This window comes from Perca fluviatilis, chromosome 13 (assembly GCF_010015445.1).
Source record: "Perca fluviatilis chromosome 13, GENO_Pfluv_1.0, whole genome shotgun sequence".
In the NCBI taxonomy this organism is placed as follows: Eukaryota; Metazoa; Chordata; class Actinopteri; order Perciformes; family Percidae; genus Perca; species Perca fluviatilis.
This window is the reverse complement of record NC_053124.1, coordinates 28149739-28175851: the sequence shown is the minus strand read 5'-3', so window position 1 is coordinate 28175851 and position 26113 is coordinate 28149739. Positions and strand designations below refer to the sequence as shown.

The 26113-nt window shown below is 36.9% G+C and overlaps 1 protein-coding gene across 2 annotated transcripts in view; it reads left to right on the top strand.

The window, feature by feature from the left end:
- The first annotated feature begins 676 nt into the window (after window positions 1–676).
- Window positions 677–26113, top strand: part of LOC120571323 (major histocompatibility complex class I-related gene protein-like) — a 34722-nt gene continuing 9285 nt past the window's right edge. For both annotated transcript variants that reach the window (XM_039820208.1, XM_039820207.1), the window contains exons 1-2: window positions 677–905; window positions 1123–1389. In XM_039820208.1, the coding sequence (XP_039676142.1) occupies window positions 857–905; window positions 1123–1389 (316 nt within the window). In that variant the 5' untranslated portion in view covers window positions 677–856. The remainder of the gene's footprint in view (window positions 906–1122; window positions 1390–26113) is intronic.

The following is a 26113-nucleotide window of genomic DNA, read 5'->3' as shown; positions in this document are numbered from 1 at the left end:
AACACCACACATGCCTTAATAAACACCTAAGGGATCAGATTATGTCAAAAACTCAATTTCGCAAAAACCTTATAATTCTAAATTCACGATTTGGATTATAATCTATGTTTACCTTTACATAAAGATTTCCAGCATAAATTGATTCAGAAAAAGGTATAAATAGGTGCATACAAATTCACCAGAATGTAGGAAATGAAGAGTTTAATGCTCAAAATTGCCATCATTAGTCAATATGAAATTGAATAAATACTTATTTGGTTGAATTGTCAGTGCCATGTGTCAAATCTTTTCTTGTGTAAATCTGAGCAATTTTTAATAATAACAACAAAAACACTAATGAAACACCCTATTTTTTTTCTCGCACTCTTGCCTGTGCCACGCCAAGACCCGCTAAGGTCCATAGGCTAGTAGGGAGCGCCCCCAGCTCCCTCTTCTACAGAATGTCTAAATTCTATGATGGAATCTTATGAGATAGGGCGCCTGCTCAAGCCTGTTAGTCCTCTAAAATGTTATATAATAACATTGAGGAAATGCAGAAATGATTTAGAAACGCACAAAAGCAGCTACATATAGAAAATACCAAATAAATTTTAATTTTTTTATTTACCATCGCTTTGGCGGCCCCTATGAGCCGCATATAGCGCATACCCACTTGGTGCGCCAATGCGTGCCGATCACAAAGTTTAACTGCAAAACTTTCAGAACTGTCAAACCGACCGGAACATTTTCTGGAGCCCCGGTGAGGTTTAACACCCGCCCATCTCTCATCAGACCAGAGACCCTCCCTCCTCGGAGAAAAACACAGAATACAGAACAGAACCAGCTGGGTCCTCAGACACGTCTTTATCAAAACAAGATGAAAACGTTCATGTTGTTGCTTCTCTTCTGTCACGTCTCATCTCCAGGTAAGATCACATTTTAAATCTTTACTTTACTTTGAACTCAGCTCTGTGTTTAGTTTCTGTGGAGCTCTGGAACACAGCTGGAGTTAAGTTTCACTTTAACTTCAACTTCGAGACTATCATGTTTTAGATTAACTGAATCATACTGCCATCATATTTATGATAAAATAATGATATGTGTTTATTAATACTGAATCTATAAACCTTGTTTGTCATTCAGTGAAACACTCATTCAAGATTTTACTCACTGGATCTTCTGGACTCCCAAACTTCCCAGAGTTTGTGGGTGCTACAGTGGTGGATGAAGTTCTGGTGGGTTACTCGACACCAAGAAAAGATACTAGAATGCAAACAGGACTGGGTGAAAACCTTTTTGAAAACAATCCTCAGCAGTTGGAGTTTTACACTGAAAGATGTTCTGAGACTGAGCCAAACACCTTTAAAGCCAGAATAGATAACTTCAAGCAGCACTTCAACCAAAGTGGAGGTACAGTATTTATGCATGTTACATTTAACTTTTACTGCTAAACTGTAAAGTGACCTAAACTCATTTCCACCCTGAGATAATGAAATTCTAAACATCAATAGTCAAAATATCTTCACAATAACATACACAGGAAGAGGAAATACAAGACATGTCTTTCATGGACCTGTCAGATAATGTGATTGAGGGCCTTATCATCTGTCTGGACAGGTTTGATTTCAGGAATCCAAATGTTTAGTTTGCTATCTTAAGCTTTAAGCGTAAGATCTTGATATTGCATGGTGGAATATTGGAATTAATTCTATCAGTCTTTCTATGCTTTTTTCATCACATTCTCATTAAGTTTTCATCCTGTACAGAACACATTCTGTTAACAAAGTAAACTTTCATAGTACAAAATCAGACTAATGAAATGCAGCTGCCTTTCCCAGTTGCTAATCCAAGAAGTAGAACATTAGGCAATAACTGTAACTAGGGTGTGTTGGTCATTGAAACCTGGGACTGCATCCGAGGCTGCAGATGTTAGACAGCACCAGTTGTATGATAACAGAACACAAGGAGGAGAGAGATCAGGTCCTCAGCTGGACACCAAGCAGGGATGGTTCATTTCATGTTCCACATCTGAAACCCTAAACTATGGAGTGACCCACACTGGTGTCACTTTGTATATATATATATATATATATATATATATATATATAACAGTTGGATGTGCACAGAAAGCACACTTGTTTTATTGCCATCAGCAGTCATCTGGGAATGTACAGAGTAGTTACTATTTAAGCTGTGAAATAGATATCCGGGTTCCATCACCCATAGCAACCTCTCCTTGAACACCACACCATCAAATCAGCAGAACTGCCTATTGTGGGAGTAATGTTATGTTTTATTTTTGATGTGTTGCTTTATATGATCATTTTAATTAATGTAATGTCTTTAAGTACTGTCAAAAGCACTCTATAAATAAAATGTATTATTATTATTATTATTATTAGTATGCATTATTAATGATTACAGTCTCTGTCTCTCAGGTGTCCACATTCTCCAGAGTATGAGTGGCTGTGAGTGGGATGACACTGCAGAGGTCAATGGTTTTAATCACTATGGTTATAATGGAGAAGACTTCCTATCATTGGACCTGAAGACATTGACATGGATCGCTGCAAAACCACAGGCTGTCATCATCAAACAAAGATGGGATGCTAGCCGAATCTAGAATAAAACGCAATGAGGTTCTCCCTCACTGAGATTTATCCTAAATGGCTGAAGATGTATTTGGACTACGGCAAGAGCTCTCTGCTGAGAAAAGGTAGAATCACATTTCCTGATGTAGTTTCATGAACACAACAATGTTCATACAGTCTGCTCAGACTGAACTGCCATTTTATTATCACTCCAATCAGTCTGACATCACCTTCTTTTTGGCTGTTTTCTGTGGTGGTAAGATTTGATCTAGCCCTCCTCAATCAGTAGAGACTGACAAGTTAGAGGGGCTCTGGCATTACTTTCTATCAATAGCCAATGATAGCCAGTGCACAGTTAGCATACGGTGAGTAAGTTTAACTGCATTGACAGGTGGTCTGTCAGTTGGTCCGTTTGTCCTTCAGCTTGTTACAGACTGACTGGATGGCTGTAAAATACTGTACATATATTCATGGTCCCCAGAGAATCAATTGTAAAAACTTTGAACCTCTGACTTTTCAGCTAACGCCATCATCAGGTCAAATCCTTCTGTTTATCCAGACATTTGATTTATGACCAAATACCTGCAAAACTAATGACATTCTCTCAGCCTCAGCTGTACTTTAGGTTTAGCACTAATGAGGAAATATTAGAATGCTAACATGCAGAACTGAGATTATAACCTGCCAAACATCAACATGCTGCTAAAATTAGCTCAAAGCGTCGCTGTACATCAGAACAACCTCAGAGCTGCTAGCATGGCTTTAAACTCTTAGTCTTGTTGTTTCTCACCTTTCTCATCTCTCTCTCTCTCTCTCTCTTCCTCTCTCTTTGTGTGTCTCTTTCTCATCTCTCTCTCTCTCTCTCTCTCTCTCTCTCTCTCTCTCTGCAGATCTTCCCTCAGTGTCTCTCCTCCAGAAGTCTCCCTCCTCTCCAGTCAGCTGCCACGCTACAGGTTTCTACCCTGACAGAGCCATGATGTTCTGGAGGAAAGATGGAGAGGAGCTTCATGAGGAGGCGTGGACCTCGGAAGATCCTCCCCAACTACGCGATGGATCCTTCCAGATGAGTGTTGACCTGGACCTTTCATCAGTCCCAGCTGAAGACTGGAGGAGGTACGACTGTGTGTTTCATCTCTCTGGTGTGGAGGACCACATCGTCCCCAAACTGGACAAAGCAGAGATCAGGACCAACAGAGGTTAGATTTAGAAATACTTTACACTTTTTATGATGAATGCTCTCATTGTTTGGCTTTCTTGTCAGTTTTACCTTTTGTCATCTGTACCAAACTGGTGATTTATCATTCTTGTTGAAGATAAGATCAGTCTTAAACTGATGTATCTTCCTTTCCCAGGATCACTGGTCAGATCATGTGACTCTGACAGGGACACTATATATATATATATATATATATATATATATATATATATATATATATATATATATATATATATATATATATATATATATATATATAACCTAAACCTAACCCATGTGGTACCATTTAAATACAGCATATTTCTGTACACACACTATGGCTATGGCTGTATTTACCACCTGTATGTGTGATGAACAAATGGATGGATGTACTTCTGTTCTAACCTGCTTTTTTTGCCAAGCAGAGGAGCCCAGTAACATGACCATCCCGATTACTTCTGCACTGGCTGTTGTTGTGGTTGCTGCCGGTTTAATTGCTGCTATTGGATTTGCCGTTTCCAAAAAGAAGAAAGGTGAGAGACTCAAAGGAGCTGATGCTCTTGTCCAGACTGTAAAACTGAAGCAACATTTATTTTAGACAGATCTTTATTGTCATTGTGCTCAGAGTACAATTGAAATCTGTTTATAGCAGATCTTCAGCACTGTGCATACACGTTAAATAAACAGAGGATGAGAACAAATGTAACTGTGACAAGTGAAATAATTTATTTTATTTTCATTTCAGCCAATCGCCCTCCACCTGGTAAGTAGAACTTGTTTTTATTGTATCTGTTCTGAACCTAGCTGTAGGATTTTTAATGATAATTGTGTAAGTGAAGTTTTTAGAGAGCTAAGGTCAGTGCAGGATAAGAAGACCAACTAAGTGTGTTTCTGACCTTCCAGCTCCTGTCAAGCGTTGAGCTCTCGAGAAACCAATCCAGAAACATGATTGGCTAACACACCACCCTGCACTGTGGCGTCTTGAGGAAAAACACAACAGTAGATGCTGTGATGTGAAGTATTAACACCTTTAGTTAAACAAGCTGCCTTAACCCTTATATTGTGTTAGGGTCAAATTTGACTTGTTTTAAAGTTCAGATGTGTAAAAAATACCATTCACTTGTTATTATTGGAACAAGGCTTCATGATATCCTCAGACACGGCTATTCTAAAACAACCAAAATTGTTGTGAGAATTTTTGGGTAAATTATAAATGTCTCTTAAAAATGAGTAACATAGGCCTATGTGGTGTTACAGGTCAAATATGACCCAGCAGAGATTATTCAGTTTGTGAAATGGTCACGTAATTTAATCTATTGATTTGTGTACACGGACAATCTAATTAATCTAATTTTATTTCTTGCTGGTCAGCATGTTTTTTACACTAATGTATTTCAATGGGAAGCATCACGAAAAGGCACAAAAGGCATCTTCGGTGGACATTTAAATATCATAAGCGTCATTTCAAAGACTCAACAAATTGAACATTTATTAACAAACTCAAATAATGACTACTCTCACAGAAACGTCGCTGACTCCTACAACCCATTCATCTATATTTAATGTACCGGGTTATAATGTATAGACGAGACAAAGTAAAGGGACAGGCGGTGGGGTTCTGATTTATGTGAAAGAAAGCATTCAAAGCAAACAACTTGATATTAATGAAAACACTTTGGAATGCGTGAGGGTTACTATCACCCTGTCCCCTGACGTGTCTGCAATCATGCAATGATCTAGTAACTGCATTCAAAGCTATCTTGTTGAAATATACAAAATCAAAGGCCAGGAAATCAAATACATAAACAGACCCTGCCTTGGTTCACTAGTGTTCTCTGGGACCTAATGAGAAAAGAGCTGCTTCTCTAAAGAAGTTAAGACTGACCACTGATCATCTTATTGTTAAAAGTCTGAGAAACAAAGTCACACAGCAGCTCAGAAAAGCAAGAGCAAACTTCTTCCTGGATATTATCAGAGATGCCAAAGGGAATAGTAAAAGACTTTGGAAAAGCATTGACAAATTGCTTGGAAGGAAAAAAAAACAATTTGAAAACATACAGCTCCAAATCAATGGTGTAACTCAAACTGATTACCTTGTTGTTGTAACACATTTTAATGACTATTTCCTAAACTCTGTACCAAAACTGAGTTTGAGTTTTCCAAAACCCGCTTCCCTTCCACCCTTAGTGGTGATTCTGCCCTAAATATGACACCTACAAATGAGGCAGTGGTTGGAAAAATACTCTCAACCCTGTCTTACAGCAAAGCAAAATATATGACCGCTACCGACACGCTGTAAAGTTACTCTCAAGCTAACATGCTTATAAGGAGGTTCTCTATGTGCTCTGACTCTGTGAAGTGCTTTCTGTTGAACTGAATTGAATTGAATTGTTTTAGAACCTACATCACACCGCTATATACTGCTCAATTGTGGTCTAACTATAAGAAAAAAGTGGGCAGAGGCTCAAGGTGGGATACAATGATGCAATGATGCTGCTGCTCCCGTGTCCCTAGGTGACATAGTGCCAGTCATGTGTTTGTGTCCACTAGAGTGCCAACCTGTGAGGCACTCTTAAGACAACTGATGTTTTATGTGTCACCTGGACAAGTCAGACAACCACATAATTGAAGCTTTAGTCAGCCCTCTGAAAAGCTGTTTTAGATACACTTCTAGGTTAAGGGCATTGGGGCAATAGCCTGTATATTCTATAAGCTAATGTGCAATTTTCATGTATTTTTGTATTTCCTATTTATACTATGTATACTGTATGATGTGTTACATGGACCTGTGTCTGCACTAAAGCTTTATATATGTATGGGCTTGATACTGCATTTTTAAAACAGCATAGGGAATGTATTACCTCTCCTTTAAAGGTCCCATGGCATGAAAATGTCACTTTATTTATATTAACATTAATATGCGTTCCCCGCCTGCCTATGGCCCCCAGTGGCTAGAAATGGTGATAGGTGTAAACCGAGCCCTGGGTATCCTGCTCTGCCTTTGAGAAAATTAATGCTCAGATGGGCCGACCAGGAATTTTCTCCTTATAAGGTCATAAGGAGCAAAGGTTACCTCCCCTTTCTCTGCTTTGCCCGCTTGGCCCCCCACCGCCCCCTCTCTCAACCTCAATAGCTGCAGACACAGAAATGGCACGTACTAAGGAAAGCTTGCATTGTGGGACTGGCTCTAGTGGCTGTAATTCTGCACCAAGGCTGAATTTCAGGGAAAGAGACTTCAGATACAGTATTAGGGGACCACTAAGGTCTATATAAAAGCATCCAAAGAGCACCATGTCATGGGGACCTTTTAACTATTTTAATAAACAAGTCATTAAATGAGAGCATTCTTCCCCAGTAGCCTGACATTTTCCATAGTTACCCCTGTACATAAATCTGGGAACTCACAGGAGGTCAGCAACAATCGGCCTATCAGCATCCTCCCAGCCATCTCTTAGGTTATTGAAAAAGTAGTGTCAGAACAATTACTCACCTGGAATCCAAGGCTTTCTACATCCTATACAATTTGGTTTCAGGAAAAAAAATATTCTACTGCAGGGGTCTTCAACGTATTTTTAAGCCAAGGACCCGTTAACTGAAAGAGCGATGGAGCAGGGACTCCCTACGGTATAAAATCAAGTTGCATATTAAATTGGGCCTACAATAACCTGTAGGGTGGCCTAAAATCTTTATACATATTTTTTTTGAATAGAATACTAAACTATTCAAATAGCCTAATAATTGTTGGCATGATTTTATAAATCATGTTTTAATGTTAAACATTACAGTGAATCGTTAGGATTAACTAACTGTGTATGGCCTTAGTGATACCATATAGGCCAGTAAGCAGTGGGGATTTATATTTGCTAATAAATGGATTCATGTTAAGACTTTTAATTTTGTAAAAATCTTTTCAAAAATTAATGAATGCCATTCATTAATAGTAGGGAAAAAAGGGACCCGATTCTACTCTGGCTCAAAAGGCCAGAGTCTTTTAAGAACCACCGTTCACTTCTCAAAGTTTCCCCTTTAAATATTGTGTTCGTGAAAGGTAGACCAAGAAATTAATACTCAGGATTGTCTCAGTTAAATTATAACAATCTTTAGCAAAATGATATTGCAAACAGATATTTCATATGCATATGGATCAGCGCCGCTTCTGAGACTTTCTCTTCTCTCCCTAACCACCAACAAAGTCTTTCCGGGTCTGACACTGGACCTTCTTTCCCTATTCTTTTATTCATCTTCAGGTTCCTCCTCCCGCCATTGCGGTGTGGGCCACAGTTGGTTGGATATCACTCAGACTTTCTGTCTCCGAGAAGATAGAGAAGTTTGCGCTGCTAGAGATTGTCTGTTCCTTTAAGAGATTTTATTAGGTGCATTCTGTTCCAATTGTTTATTAAACACATGCCAGACAGGAGGAGACAGCGAGGCCATCCCAGGCTACAGGACATTCTTATTCTAAACCCAATATATTTCTACACCTCTTTTTCCACAGCAACACGCTGTGGAACATAATCCTAATATTGGTAAAACAAAATAATGGGATCCCTCTTCTGAGACCTTAATGTATGACTTACTGGCAATTAAGTAATCAATAATAAGCAATCAAAAGTTAACTGTGATAGTAGATATCATGTCAGAGCGTGTGTGGTGCATGGGTCTTATATGTAGATTTTAGCTTCTAATGTAAGCTGCATAATCCATTGCTCTTTCTATGACTATACCAATGGTTACAATTATTTTTGTGGAAATCCCTAAACATTGTGTATCAAGCAAAATCTCAAACAAACATCTTTTGTAATTATTGTAATTAATTAAAAATTGTAAAATCATACTTCAAACCTATGTCTTGCTTAAGGCTATATTGACTATGGGCTGATTTTCAGCTCCGCACAATATCTGTGAAACAAAGAAGGGAATCTCTGACAGCAGATAAGAAGATAGAAAAACAGTTGGAGATAGGAAACGGGGACTCAGGAGGAGGGGGGCACTGGGTGGTGATTGTGAGTAATTTAGACCCAGCGTGACTATACTCCTTCCTCCTCCTCGTCGGAGGGAAGCGTCAGCCTCGCCAAAATAGTCCCCATAGTTGGCAGGGTGAGTAGATTCAGTCATGGCTAACATCTGATAAGCCGGGGGAGCACCCTCTTTTGATAAAGCCGTTAATATCAGTCTATTGATTAGAGTTCTGGGACAGAAAACAAATTATATAAAAAATATATTTACTCTGTCAGCTTTATTTTGGAAATTTCTAATCAACTGTATTTTTGATTGATTTTTAGCACTTTAATTTTCATTTTTGTATTTTCACAATTTTCATCGGCTTTTGGCATTGGGAAAAAAACACATCTTAATTAATAGGAAAACTATTGTTTAAATATCCCTCAGATACAGGCAAGCAGGAGGTCAAATATACTTGACTTCTGATTGAAAGGAACTGTTAAATTTAACACCTATACAATCCATCAGTAGGAAACCCATTATCCTAATTCCAAAGTACATTTAGTGTATTCAAGTGACATTATTATATTTTACTGTTTATAAGATTTATCTTTAACTTATATTATATCTTACTTTTTTGTGTGTGCACATATAAATATGAGAGTATTAAATTAATAGGTGTATACCATTGTCTAAGTACATTACTCATAATGTACATCATTAAGCAGTCACATCAACATTTAATCATTTTCATTTAGAGGTTCGTTTTTAATCATAATCTCTGTGTTAAAGTTGTTGATACCTGGTTTTAATCATCATAGTTTCAAACCTTCTCAGCACAAAACTCCCAACTTACACAGGTCTCAGGAAAGATGCAGCAACTGCAAAAAACTGGAAAAATACAATTTAAGGTTTTAGGAAGTCTTTGAATGGATCATTTTTATCAACTTTTCATCAATCCAATTTGAACAGTGAAATGTACTTTAAACATTTACTGACACACCAACTGAACATTTATCTTAAAAGTAAAAATAAGTACTTCTAATTATCTTCTCCTATAGTGTGTGTATTTTCCAGAATGCGAACGTCGTGCTACTTAACTTCACAGTACGTCAGATGTGTCAGAGCAGAACGGTCTCATCCCCCCTCCTTCTCTCAGTCCGCCGTTGCTGGGCCCCGTGCCTCCAGATAGGATTGAGTGTCTTTTCTTTGGTGAATGACCCCTCCGAAGCCTTCTTATTTCAGCGTCATCAGTTCATCACACAATGCTCATCAAGGCTTTGGGTAGGGCGTGGTTTGCTGCTGGCTCTTTGGTTTTGACACAGTGCATCTCCAGATGCTGAAGTCACAACCAGACGCCGCTAGCACTGGTCCCCATCCCTTTTCTTCTGGGCCGAGGACTGAAGCCAGACCACAAACCTTTATCATGTCTGGCTGTGCTGTGGTCTGAGGTGCTGTGATGGTCAATCTCCTGGTACCGTTTTTCACACGGTCCTGCAGCTGGAGGGAGTGAGATGGACCCGATACGACACACATGAGGCGCTGTGTGGCACAAAACAGAACTCCCAAAAAGGCATTATTTGTTCTTTTATCAATATTATCACTTGGAAAAACTTCTACTTATTTTAGTGAATATCAAAAATCATAAAACCACATTTCTATGCTGGTTTAACTCTATAAAATCCATACAAATTTTGCTAAAAAGGAAACATTGGTTTTGTAACTGTTCTCTTTTAGATTACTTTTAGAGGTTATGTTCCTGCAAAGAGGGAAGGTCAAACAAAACTAAATTGTCTTTAAAGTAATTTTTTTAAATTAAAAAAATTATGTGAACACCTTATTTATTATTCTTTTTGAGGCATGACAAGCTCATGACTCAAAAGGCACTACTTATATAAATGATCTGTTTATTGGTTTTATAACCTGTATGGAAGCAACAAAAGTTCAATGAATCATTTCTTTAAAAGAAAAGGAAATTACCAAAATAAAATGTTTTCAACATCAACTTAATTAATAATTTAGTTTTTAAGCAATTTGTGATATAGCAACCCAAGAACTCACTAGAGTATGATATTAAAACTGCTTTCAGGCTGAAATCTCACATCAACCTGTATTGGTTTCAATATAACCAATAACCTAAAACGAATTAAACAAAAACATGTTGTTTATTTTCTTTTTATCTCTAGTTTGCAACCCAAAGCTATACTAATCACTGTCTGATAGTTCTAAAATCATCATGAATAAAAGTTTTTTAGGCCTATAGAGCAAACCTAAGTACTTCTAATTTGACGTCTATTTATCCAATTTGTTATCTGATATGGGAAACATATCACATTATCAATTGTCCCTAATAGCAAAAACAAACAGTGTATCAGTGCAAAGCATTTCTTCATTGCATGAAGCGAGTGTGTGTGGGTTTGTGAAACCGCTATGTGTATGCTCAAAACTTCTTGGACTCCTCCTCTCTCGGTGAGAGGGTGTTTGAGCTAGTTGCTCGCTGGCTGTCGTCCTGTCTACACCTCTAGTGCTCTATCTTAACAGGGGTGTGTGTGTCTGTATGTAGGGTTCTGTCAATAAAGTTTTCCCTACTTCTACTCAGTGGAAAAAAAAGAAACGTAATTTGATCCAGTCCGCAGCTGTGCGACCCACTTCACACTCTCCCTGCATTTGGATTTCACTGTCAGCTTTCCTGACTATTTTTCCCCAATAATTATTTACCCCCTTTAATATACCTAGGATATTATATAATTATATTTTCTAGATCCACCACATAGCGTTTTTGTCCCACCAAGTATGTTGATTATTATATTATATTATTTTTATATAATTTATTAAAACTCCTACGCGTCTGTCTCCTAGGAGTACTCTCTCTATTTTTACTCCTTTCTCCGTGAAACTGTCACAATCTAATTGTCACCGTTTATTATAACAATCCAACTATTTAATCCACACGGTTGCCACAGTCTCAACTAGGCCTACAGTCTCACTATAAAACCAAGTCAAGCCTTGCCACCATTAAACCAACACGCTAACCAATAACTTTGCCTACATAGTGTAGTGTTGTGTAGGGCTGCTCCCTCTTAGTCGATTAGTCGACTAATCGGGTCGTTTTGGTCTTAGTCAACTTTATTTTTCTTTAGTCGATTAGTCATGTTTGATGCTTTTTCATGCTGAATGACTTATTTCCAAAGAAACGTACGAGCACATCTCTGGTAACCACGAGAATTAAAGTGGTGCTTTTGCATGACTCTTTCGCGGAGAAACTCAGATTTACAGATCTGTCGATTAAATCAAACTAATCGATTAGTCGATACAATTGAATGAGTGTTAGTTCGACTAAGAATTTCTTCAATCGAGCACAGCCCTAGTGTTGTGTACATTCATCACACAGGAACGCCACAATGCTTCTTAATCTTTTTATTTTGGTGCTGTCACTTGTCAGCTTGGAGCTTGGGAGAGAAAACACAAACCTGATTAATACATTGTTTTACAGATATGCTACAGTGTGGATTGAAGTCACTTACTTCGTTTTCTAGTTTCTGTATCTCTAGATCCAGTTTCCTCAGTGTTTCCTTCTTAATTTTTCCATACCAAGGTCCAGATCCTGGAGACTCCTTTTACTATGGTAGGCGCAGCTCAAAATACACTTTACAGTAAAACCAGCACATTTAGCACATTAAGAAAGCTGTGAACGTGCACTTATCCCAACTATCTACACCTGGCTTGACATAGTTTCTGTGATGGTTGGCTTTTCTAGTTCCTATTTTTCAACTGTCAGTTTCTCTGTTGGCCCTGCCTCTCTCTGTGTCTCCTGTGTTTATCTCCCCCATTTGGGTCTGTTCTGTCTGCCTCGTAACAGTTTCTCCTTCTCATCCTGGCTCGGCAAACGTGCAACTGATTAAGCTGCGATGAGCAGATCACACTAAAGAAGAAAGGTGAGAGACTCAAAGGGAGCTGATGCTCTTGTCCAGACTGTAAAACTTAAGTAACTTTTTATTTTAGACGGATCTTTATTGTTATTGTGCTCAGAGTAGGCCTACAATTGATATATGTTTATAGCAGATCTTCAGCAGTGTGCATAAATGTTAAATAACGCGAGGATGAGAACAAAAGTAACTTTGACAAGTGAAATATTTTATTTTCATTTCACCCAATCGCCCTCAACCTGGTACAGTAAGAACTGATCTGAACCTAGCTGTAGATTAAAAAGGCTTTTTAATGATAATTGTGTAGGCTAAGTGACATTTTTAGAGAGCTAAGGTCAGTGCAGGATAAGAAGACCAACTAAGTGTGTTTCTGACCTTGCAGCTCCTGTCAACAACGCGCGAAACTGAATCCAGAAACATGATTGGCTAACACACCACCCTGCACACTGTAGATGTTGTGATGTGAAGTATTAACACCTTTAGTTAAACAAGCTGCCTGAAACTAAAAGCAAATCAAATGTCACATTACAGCTGTAAAAAAAAAAAAAAAGTGACAAAGATACACGATGGTAGCTTTATATAAACATAACTGTTACTAAAACATGATTTGTTTGCACTGCTGCTTAATTCTTTTTATTATTATATAGAAATTTAGTTTTTATGTAAAGACACGAACTATACAGGAAGGACAAAATCAGCTGTGCAAATGCTGTGACATACACAAGGGTAGAGGTAATCCAAGCTTGTTAGAGCACTTATTACCCACAACATTAATTAATAGTAACATTGTTCACGTGCCTGCCTGTCTGATTTTTTTAAATGTTGCTCTTTAACATTAAGCCACTAAACCACTGAGCCTGTTGGGATATTCTTACCTCTGCTGAAGTCTTAAATCCCTAACGATAATGATGACCGACAGCCCCGACATTAAACGCTGACTGGAGATATCAACATGCAATATTGTTGACGAAGAAGAAGACACTAAATCTAGTATCTAGCCTAGTTAAAAGAAAACGCCCAGCAACAATACCACAGTCCAAGCAGTCGGCCTGTTCCAGACATGAACGTTTATAATGCTTTCTGCACATTGTCTACTTGCTCTCTTGTTCACATAAAAGGTGTTTTTAGAATGATATATTATGAATGGTTTATAGGCCTACTGTATAAGTCAGGCCTTTTTTTAAAAAAGGTCTTAAAGAAAATAGATGGTTAAGGCTTTATTTTTCTCTTAACAATCAAGCAAGTAGAGCTAATGTCAGTGTTGAGATACACACGTGCAGCTAATTAGTGGTTACTGACTGAACCTTTTCTTCAGCAAAGAGAGCTTCTAGCCTACAGTGCTTTATTTATTCTGCATCAGAACAGAAAAAGCAGAATAGCAGAGAAGCTTTGGGGCTTCAAACTCAGCAGCACAGTGCCATCTGGTGACTGTCCAGACTTAGAGCAGCCCTGATGAAGACTGAAGCCAAAGCTCTACCACACCTCTCTCTGATCTAACTAAATAGTCTTCTTTTGTTCAGAAGTGTTGTATTAAATATAGACGTTGTGCAATATGTTACATTTAGCCTATTTAATTCAAATGATTAATTCATTGTCCAAAAAGCCTACATGTAAAATGTTTTTGCTGACACGTCATATCAATGGGGAGACCGGGGACAGTTGTAACACAGGGTCAGTTGTAACACAGGGTCAGTTGTAACACTACCAATTCCATGAATCAGGGATAAGATAGAAGTCATGTGACAGCTTCAGTTTCCTCAGGCTTCCTTTATGATCCCACATGGAGGTTTTCTAGTCTGTGTAGCTATCTCTCCTGAAGCTACAGCAGAAAATCTAATTCTGAGGAAAGAAAGTAAGAAGAAAAAAAAAGATAATATTTTGTTTAGTACTTCTACCGTTGTAGATAATGTTGTATGAGTTATATCATGTCAAACTGTAGTTTCTAGTAAAGAATGGTGTATCAACCTCCTGCTAATTTCAAAGCACCATGCTAATACAGCTAGCTAAACAATGGGTGACAGTGGTGGGGTAGGTTGTAACACGTGGTATGAAAGTGTTACAACCATTAAGTGTGGGTCAAGTGTGTTTTATGTAGCTTTTGGGTCCACAGGCATGCACTCCAGGCCTAACCAATTTCATTTGTCACCATTTTGACTCTGATTAGCAATGCACTTAATTGTTTTTCTTGTCACCATTGTGACTTAAAAATGCATTTAATTTGTTTGTTATTGTCACCATTGTTGCTTAAATATGCATTTAAATAGTTTGTTCTTGTCACCATTGTGACTGATAAAGACTGCATTTCATTTGTTTGTTCTGTGGAATGGGGGTAAGTATGTTTATGTTAATTTGCTCTCTCTCACTCACACACACATACACACAAATAAACACACACTTACACACACAAACACCCATATGAATGTGCAGGTACAGACATGCACACACAAACGCACACGTGTGCATGCACATACACTCCTTATATTCACACATATTTCATTGTTGCAGCCATTCATTTAAAATAAAACTGTTGTTGTGGCATATCACTTGACTAGCCTTATTTTTTGTTAATTTTGTCTACCTGAGTTTTGGTTGCTGAAGAAAAAAGTGTTACAACCATACCCGGTCTCCCTACCGTATTGGTGTAGTTTAGGCCCAGTGTCACTGTGTCTACTTATTAAATTAGCCTATTATTTCCTTCATTATTATTTGGTATCAGGGGCAAACGTTCTCAGACTTTCTGGAGCCCCAGTGACGTTTATATTATCACAAGTGAACATGACTGTAGGCTGGGAACTTTACCCTCATACATCCATTAAATCAAAGCTTTCTAAAAACAGCTTCAAGTAAGTGTTCCTAGTAGGCTATTAGTGCATGTGGCCATCTGTCGACCAGAGGATTCAGAATTACATTAAAATCCCCTCCCATTACTATTATGTGTGAATTCGGAAACTTAAGTAACCAATAATGTTAAAGTCTGATTTCTATACCGCGTGTCTCAGTTATTCTCCTCTCTTCTTATCCCAGTGATGTGCCGATCACAAAGTTTAACTGCAAAACTTTCAGAACTGTCAAACCGACCGGAACATTTTCTGGAGCCCCAGTGAGGTTTAACACCCGCCCACCTCTCATCAGACCAGAGACCCTCCCTCCTCGGAGAAAAAACCCAGAATAAAGAACAGAACCAGCTCGGTCCTCAGACACGTCTTTATCAAAACAAGATGAAAAAGTTCCTGTTGTTGCTTCTCTTCTGTCACGTCTCATCTCCAGGTAAGATGACGTTTTAAATCTTTACTTCACTTTGAACTCAGCTCTGTGTTTAGTTTCTGCGTAGCTCTGGAACACAGCTGGAGTTTAGTTTCACTTTAACTTCAACTCGAGACTATCATGTTTTAGATTAACTGAATCATACTGCCATCATATTTATGATAAAATAATGATATATATTTATACTGAATCTATAAACCTTGTATGTCCTGCAGTGAAACACTAACTCAAGTATTTCTTCACTGGATCTTCTGGAGTCTCAAACTTGTCAGAGTTTACGGTTGCTGCAGTGATGGATGAACTTCTGGTGGGTTACTGCGACAGCAACAAAAAGATAGTAGAACCAAAACAGGACTGGATGAAAAGACTTTTAGAAGAAAATCCTCAGCATTGGAGAATGTACACTGAGTGTTTTGAGGATCAGCCTAACTCCTTCAAAGACTGGATGAATGACATGAAGCACAGCTTCAACCAAACTGGAGGTAATATTTCACTATTTACTGCTAAACTGTTCTACATCTTAATTGTATATTAAAGTGACCCAAACTCATTTCCACATTGAGATAATGAAATTCAAAACGTCAATACAAAGTCAAAATATCTTCACATACACAGGAAGAGAAAAGCAGTAATACAAGACATCCTTTATTTCCTTCATTGACCTGTCAGATAATGAGACTGAGGGCTCTAACATGGTCAGGGCCCTAAAGTATAATCCGTTTTTCGTTTAAATCCAAAAAACGGAAATATGAGCTCCGTTTTCCCGTTTTTTCAATGTCCATGCAATTTGAAAATTAAGTGGAAAATTGCTCGTTTTTCAACTGTTGCTTTTTTGTTATTCATCTTTCCGTTTCAACCCAAGAGCGAGAATACGGGCTCATTTTTATAATGTGCATAATCATTGAAAATCTGATGGAACACAGGTCTCGTTTATAATGTTATTTTGGTCTTACGTCTTAAGATCAAAGTTGACTAAAACAAATCCGCTCTGGACAGGAAGTAACATTAAAGTGTCAAAATAAAAGTATAAGAGCTTTAATAACTGCCAGAAGAACAATGTACTTTAGCTTTTGCCTGTAGCTTGTCAGATTAAGCTACAGTTAATTATTTAGGGTTATATAAAGTATTTAATTGAGCAACATTCATTAATATAAGCCACAAAGGGAGTAAGAATGGATATTGTTTTAAAATAGAAATAGGATTATAATATTTTTTGCCAGAAGAATGAGGCACTTTATGAAGACATTGTTTGCCTGTAGCTTGTCAGATTAGGCTAAAGTTAGCTATTTAGGGTGATATAAAGTATTTAATTATTAAATAATAATTTTTAAATCACATGAAATATGCATTCATATATTATTAGCCTATGTGTGGCAGTTATTGACTAGTTACTCTAATCGTACACCAGCCAGTAAAAAGGCATCTAACACTTGTGTTGTCTTCGGGTTAAATTTGTCGTGTTTTCAAAGTTTCTTATAAGAAATTTGGGTTTCTTTCAACCAAATTAAGTAAGAATGGATATTGTTTTAAAATAGAAATAGGATTATAATTTTTAAATCACATTTTAAATAAAATCTGCATTCCCCTAGCATTGTGTGGCGTTATTGACTAGTTTTACTCTAATCTTACATCAGCCAGTAAAAAAAAGGCAAAAAATATAAGGGCTTTTATAAATTGCTCTGCAGAATATTGTATGTGACATGGTTGACCACATTAGTTACCAGTGAAAATGTCAATGTGATGAAAAACATTTTTTAAATAAACAATTTAAAGTGTACTGGAGACTCTCTCATTCTGGTCTGGTCCCCTCAAGCCCTGCAGACTGGACCAGAGTTCATGGTGAGCACGGTAGACCTCCTCACTGCTGGGCCTGTGTCTGGATCACCCAGCTCGTTAGATGTTCACTGCTCATACTAAGCCCTTGAAACAGTAGTTGGCCAATATTGGATAATAAAATATAATTCATGATAGGTATTGTGTGGTTGAATTACAATAAGGAATGGTCAATGGTAAGCACTGTGGCCTCACAGCAAGAAGTTACTGGGTTGGAACCCTGGTGGCCCGGGGCCTTTCTGCTTGGAGTTTACATGTTCTTCCCGTGTCTGCATGGGGTTTTCTCCAGGTGCTCGATTTCCCTCTCCCTTTTACTTAATTGTAAGTCGCTTTGGATAAAGCACCAGCTAAATGACATGTCATTTAATGTAATGTAATAGAAATAAACAAGTGAACATAAAGCACATTATAAGACTTAGAACATAACACCGTAATAACATAAAACTCAAAGTAAACTAAATAACAAAAACGATGTGCTGCTGTTTGCTTATGTGCTTTTGTGTGTTGTAAATTAAATAATTGGTACCAGTCCTGACTTTGCAATGCATTATTTTTCTGATCAAGATAACTGACATCTCCTCGTAAGCAATATAAATATTTACTGCCATTGTATTGTTGGAGCAGAAGCAGATGGCACAGAATCATGCAAATGTTTAATGTTACAACCGAGATCTCTCTCTCTCTCTCTCTCTCTCTCTCTCTCTCAGAACATACACTTTCACAAAGGCTGGTGCATGTTTATCATATATTGTATGGTGCTGTGGACTCAAGTGGCAAATCTGAATCAGCAAAGTGGCCTACTGTAATATTCTAGAAGTAAACAACAAGTGTGGTCCAGTCTGCAGGGCCTGAGGAGACCAGGATGAGAGAAGCAACATGGCAGCTTCCTCACTAATATGTTGAGAAGTTTGCAGGTGGCCCAGTTGTATCTGCAGGAGTTCTTCATCACACTCAAATTACAGAGTTTTTCACAATCACTAATTTCAGAACCATGATGTCATTTTTCAAAACTCTAAAATGGTCATCACTTGTAACACAGACTGTCCAATGTTCAAAACATTGCATTGTGCATTCATATATTTAAAGAAATATTGCACTTGCACAATCATCTGTTCAAAAACTAATTGATTGTGAAATACTGTTGAAACGTTACTTTAGATCACCCACACACAAGCTACTCATAGTTTCACTGGGTCATCGTTTGTACAATCATCACAGCTTTTTACAATCACTTTGGCACTAATTTCAGAACCTTGACGTAATTTTTCAAAAACTCTAGACACAAAACTCACAACCAATGATCAAAATGCACATTTTTCAAACACTAACACTTTTTCAATTGCTTGGATACAACACACATAAAGCTGAGATCATTTGTTCATTTAACAAAGATCACCTGTTCATTATGACAAAACTTAACATCAAAGTATTTCAAAAAGCAATTCACACATTACAGTTCAGATGATTATCTATTAATTTCCTTACAATCATCTAACTATCAATTCATACAACTACACAAAATGATAAGTAACTGTTGCATTACTCTTAATGCATAGTTGTATGGAAACAGACAAACAATATTCCATGTTTAGATCATGAAAGTTTCTAAATAACAAGATTTATTGTCACCACTTAGCGTGGAGCATGAACCAATTAGACTACATTATTTATGGATGTAAATTTTCATCATCCTTCTTTACTGTAATATACTACTGTTTATCAGACACTGTTGCTATGCTCCCATGTACCACCTTTAAGACTATTGACTGTATTGACAGTATTGCACTGTATGGATGCAGGCCCTTGGAATTGCTGGTCCAATTCCGCCAACTTGTTACTGATGATTGAGATATATAATTTATATATACTTTATATATAAAGTACTGTATGTGTGTGTGTGTACATATATATATATATATATATATATATATATATATATATACATACTTGTACCACATTGGTCTGTAGTATTCTCTCTACTACTGCAGTACTTTTACTTGTAGTACCATAATGAAACATATAACCTATTTTGTACTACAATATTTAATGATTATACTAACGATGACCCAGTGAAACTATGGGTAGCTTTGTGTGTGGGTGATCTAAAGTAATGTTTCAATGGTATTTCACAATATATTATTTTTTGAACCAGTGATTGTGCAAGTGCAAGATTTCTTTAAATATATGAATGCACAATGCAATGTTTTGAACATTGGACAGCCTGTGTTACAAGTGATGACCGTTTTGAGTTTTGTGTCTAGAGTTTTGAAAAATGACATCCAGGTTCTGAAATTAGTAGCAAAGTGATTGTAAAAAACTGTAATGATAATTAAACAGTTACTTATCATTTTGAGTAGTTGTATCAATTGATAGTTAGATGATTGTAATGGAATGAATAGACAATCATCTGAACTGTAATGTGTGAATTGCTTTTTGAAATAGTAGTACTTTGATGTTAAGTTGTGTCATATTGAACAGATGATCTTTGTTAAATGAACAAATGATCTTTGGTTTATGTGTATTGTATGCAAGCAATTGAAACAAGTGTTAGAGTTTTGAAAAATTATCATTGGTTTTGAGTTTTGTGTCTAGAGTGACGTCAAGGTTCTGAAATTAGTGCCAAAGTGATTGTAAAAAACTGTATTGGCAGTTAAGTTGGTCAACCATGTCACATGAATATTCTGCAGAGTTGCAAAAAGAAGCCTTTTCATTTAAGTGGTCAGGTGGTTTAGCCCTTGTGTTGTCTTATAAATTGGGTCATTATAAATGTTATTGGCATAACTAAATTGACCATTTCATAAAGCATGAAGTAATTTATCACTCAATTCTGGGTTACCCCTTTTATCCAACTTCATTCCACTCATTAGTTTTACACTTATTTTTTGCATTCATGGTCAACAGACCTCATTTACATGAATTATACCTAATTTCTAAGTAAGATGAGGATATACTATTAGTTGTTTTGGATTATATTATTATAACAGACTGGTATATTCAATTCACTTTTATTTATAGTATCAAATCATAACAAGAGTTATCTCAGGACACTTTACAGATAGAGTAGGTCTAGACCACACTCTATAATTTACAAAGACCCAACAATTGTGTGTATGTGTGTGTGTGTGTGTGTGTGTGTGTGTGTGTGTGTCTGTCTGTGTCTTGTATCTTGTAAATATATCTTCTGTAAAGCTCAATAGTGCCTTATTGCACTACCAGGTCAAAATTCACCCGGGAAGACCATAACTACTATAAATTTGAATAAAACACCCAAAATGTTATGAAAGTTGTGAATATTAATTTACTTGCAAAGAGCATTGGAAGGGAACAATGCATGTTATTTTTGGTTAATTTGGTTGAAAGAAACCCAAATTTCTTATAAGAAACTTTGAAAACACGACAAATTTAACCCGAAGACAACACAAGTGTTAGATGCCTTTTTACTGGCTGGTGTACGATTAGAGTAACTAGTCAATAACTGCCACACATAGGCTAATAATATATGAATGCATATTTCATGTGATTTAAAAATTATTATTTAATAATTAAATACTTTATATCACCCTAAATAGCTAACTTTAGCCTAATCTGACAAGCTACAGGCAAACAATGTCTTCATAAAGTGCCTCATTCTTCTGGCAAAAAATATTATAATCCTATTTCTATTTTAAAACAATATCCATTCTTACTCCCTTTGTGGCTTATATTAATGAATGTTGCTCAATTAAATACTTTATATAACCCTAAATAATTAACTGTAGCTTAATCTGACAAGCTACAGGCAAAAGCTAAAGTACATTGTTCTTCTGGCAGTTATTAAAGCTCTTATATTTTTTTTTTGACACGTTAATGTTACTTCCTGTCCAGAGCGGATTTTTTTAGTCAACTTTGATTTTAAGACGTAAGACCAAAATAACATTATAAACGAGACCTGTCTTCCATCAGATTTTCAATGATTATGCACATTATAAAAATGAGCCCGTATTCTCGCTCTTGGGTTGAAACGGAAAGATAAATAACAAAAAAGCAACAGTTGAAAAACGAGCAATTTTCTACTTAATTTTCAAATTGCATGGACATTGAAAAACGGGAAAACGGAGCTCATATTTCCGTTTTTGTTTTTGGATTTAAACGAAAAACGAAATATCGACCCTTTTTTGTTTTTTCGTTTTTGGTTTAAAACGAAAAACGGATTATACTTTTCCACCAGTTTTTTTTTTTTTTCCTACTTGACCGCCCGTCCTTTTTGTGTCTACATATTTGCAAAAGAAAACAAAAAATAAAACTTTTTCCGTTTTTTAGAAAAACGAAAAACGATATTGACTTTAATCAGAAAAACTATATTGCGCTTTTCCCCTTTGGGGGGTGCTAAATCTGATTGGCAGGATATGCACTCATTGTTTTTCAAATTAAGAGTTTACCCACACTGTATTTGTTAGCCTGTAAAATTAATAGTCTATATGTAAAATTAATAGTCTACATACATGTTTTGTCACCCAATTATTTGGCTTATCTGACTGAAAAAATCTATTGAAATAGCCTAAATGTAAACATGTTCACGCATTGACAGACAAAAGGCACAATCTATTTTTGTAGGAGAGGGGAAGACCCATCTCATCGGTTAATCCTGTTGTGTTCAAAGTCATGTTAACCAATTTTTGTTCCCAGTCAAAATATAGATAGATAGATAGATAGATAGATAGATAGATAGATAGATAGATAGATAGATAGATAGATAGATAGATAGATACTGCTTTATTGATCCCCAAGGGGGAAATTCAAGGTTCCAGTAGCTTAAAGACATCACACACAACATACACATACATCACAAACAGGATCATAAAAAGCAACTCCACATGAATAGCATGGACAATGAAATAAAAAATACTAAATAAATAAAAAAATAATAATACTAAATAAATTAAAATGAAAAATCCACATGACTGTACTAAGGGATGTATAAGCATGAAAGCTTGCAGTGACAGGGCAGGGACTGACCCTGTGATTCAGTATGAGAGTGTGTGTCATGGTGGTAGTGCAAATAGGTCCAATAGTGCAAGGATAAAGTCTAGAGACCAGCATTAAATATGGACAATATAAGAGATCAAAAGTCAATATTAGAGGTTTGAAGTAATAGGGTTACAGCCATTGTTCATGTATTAAGTTATGTTAGACCTCAGTCCAGGCTGGCGGGAGGAGGGAGGGAGGGATTGTGCATATATGGGCTAATATAGCCAGTAAACAGTGTAAACAGTAAACAGTGGACCTGTGGACAGTCAGTACATTACTGTTATTATAGGAGGTAGTGGAAGTGGTGCAGAGGGAGGAGAGGCAGACAGACTATGCAGAGAAGTCTCTCTCTCCTCTTCTCTTTAGTGAAGCATTGTAGAGTTGTCTGGCCCTGGGGACAAATTACTTTCTCAGTCTGTCATGACTGAAAAAATGACCGTTCCATTAATACTCATATACCAATTTAAATAATACATTTATTCTTTGTTTTAGATGTTTTTATTAACTTAAATTCTTATGAATAATACAATTGTTTTGTCTATTTGTTATTTATGGCCCACATGCCTCATTGATCTGAGCTTATACATCTTAAATTCGATCGAGAACTAAAAAACATAATTGCTGGATTAATTTGACGATAATAAATAATCTGATGAAACATAATACTGTTTATCACAGATTACTTTGGGCCAAAGTTACCAAGGACATTTGTTAAGAAACCATTTAAAAATGTATACATTCACATAAAGTAAAACCTGTTTAGGTCAAAAGTAAGAGATTTTATCTGTCACTTTGGAAAAAGAGAGAGACTCTGAGAAAAGGTTAGTGTAGTAGGCGTGAAAAAAGCAGGGAAATATTTACAAAATATTAAAAATAATAAAATGATCTATGTCTTTTTGGTACATGATAAAGTATCTGCATTCAGGAAAACGTTGGACTGTGTTGGGCTTGCGTGGAACAGGGCTCAGTCCCTGTGCAATTTGTACAATTTGAAGTTGCAGTCCTTTAAGGTGAATACAGATGTGGTGAGAATGTTTTTTATGTCAGTTATATGTAGTGTTTGGAGCTACTGTGTGGTGGGTTGGGGGGGGAATGCTGGAATAACCGAGAAGGACAGGATTGATAGTGACTAAAAGGGCTGGAAAAATGGTAGGAGAGTTAAATACAGTGGATCAAGTATATGAAGACCGTCTGGCAAAAATGACACAGAAAATAATGAGGGAACCGGGTCACCCTCTTCATGATAATCTGACTGGTAGGGTTATAGAACGTAGTGGTAGGCTAAGGCCTCCCGTGACACGCACTAAGCGGTATGCTCTCTCTTTTATACCTCAGGCTATCAGACAGCACAACAAGCACGTTAAACGTAAATTTTTATAAATTTTGTATTGTATTGTATTATATTGTATTTATTGTATTGTATTAGGCGGGTGTGAGCACTGTGATTTCCATTTTTATGGATGAAATAAACTTGACTTTGACTTTGACTTTACCACGCATGTGTTGAAACACTTGACGACCAACAGCGAGCAAACATCACAACTTTATTTTTTTATTAAATCTTTCTTATACAATAGTCATACAAACAATCAAGACTATTAACCATAGACTGTATATTATTAATGCGATGAAGTGTAAACGTACATAAGTGTCCTTTCGAAGACGGAATGACAGCTCTTCCAATCACCACTGCTGTATACCACTATAGTAGCTACATGCTACAGTAAACATGTCATCTTAGCTGGTAGTGTTGTTAAATTCTCCCCAATTCCGATTGGGTAGTGTTTGGTTCAGAACCCTTTATCTGCGATTTTTGACCTCGGAAAGTGCTGCTTCGTTCCACTACAATCTAACGTTAGCATACTCTATTATAACTATTATGTAGCTGTATGCTAACGCATTAAAGTAATTTGTCCCCAGGGCCAGACAACTCTACAATGCTTCACTAAAGAGAAGAGGAGAGAGAGACTTCTCTGCATAGTCTGTCTGCCTCTCCTCCCTCTGCACCACTTCCACTACCTCCTACAATAACAGTTATGTACTGACTGTCCACTGGCCCACTGTTTACTGTTTACACTGTTTACTGGCTATATTAGCCCATATATGCACAATCCCTCCCTCCCTCCTCCCGCCAGCCTGGACTGAGGTCTAACATACATGAACAATGGCTGTAACCCTATTACTTCAAACCTCTAATATTGACTTTTGATCTCTTATATTGTCCATATTTAATGCTGGTCTTTAGACTTTATCCTTGCACTATTGGACCTATTTGCACTACCACCATGACACACACTCTCATACTGAATCACAGGGTCAGTCCCTGCCCTGTCACTGCAAGCGTCTCATGCTTATACATCCCCTTTAGTACATTCATGTGGATTTTTTAATTTATTTAGTATTTTTTATTTCATTGTCCATGCTATTCATGTGGAGTTGCTTTTTTATGATCCTGTTAGTGATGTATGTGTATGTTGTGTGTGTCTCTAAGCTACTGGAACCTTGAATTTTTCCCCTTGGGGATCAATAAAGTATCTATCTATCTATCTATCTATCATATCTATCTATCTACCACACAAAAAATAGATTGTGCCTTTTGTCTGTCACTGCGTGAACATGTTTACATTTAGGCTATTTCAATAGATATTTTCAGTCAGTTAAGCCAAATAATTGGGTGACAAAAAGCATGCATATAGACTATTAATTTTACAGGCTAACAAATAAAGTGTGAGTAAACTCTTAATTTGAAAAACAATAAATGCATATCCTGCCAATCAGATTTAGCACCACCCACAGGGGAAAATCCGAATATCAAGTGGTTTTTCTGATTTCCATGCAAGAACGGGAAAACCAAAAATCAAGTCATAATTTCGATTTTTCGTTTTTCTAAAAGAAACGGAAAAACGGAAAAAGGAGTTGTTTTCTCGTTTTTTCGATTTCATATGTGACAGCAAAAACAAATGAACGAACGGTACCTGGACCATAAAGAGAGGCTTCGCATTTATAATCTGGAACTAAGAAATGCAAGGCGGTCCTTTTTCTCTGACATTATCGCCAGAAACGATAATAATTCACGTGCTTTGTTTGCTACTGTTGATAGATTAACAAACCCTCCAGTACCAGTAGCATGTGAACTGTTGTCTACCAAGGCTTGCAATGACTTTGCCTCCTTCTTCACAGACAAAATTCAGAAAATTAGACAAACAGTCAGTGCTTCCATATCAAGTACAGGATATGTGTTGTCACAGTGTGCACGCAAAACAAATTCCAACATGACACAATTTCATACGATCAACCTTAAAAACCTGGAGGACATTATACAACATCTGAAAACCTCCTCCTGTTGCCTTGATATTCTACCAACGGGTGTTTTCAAC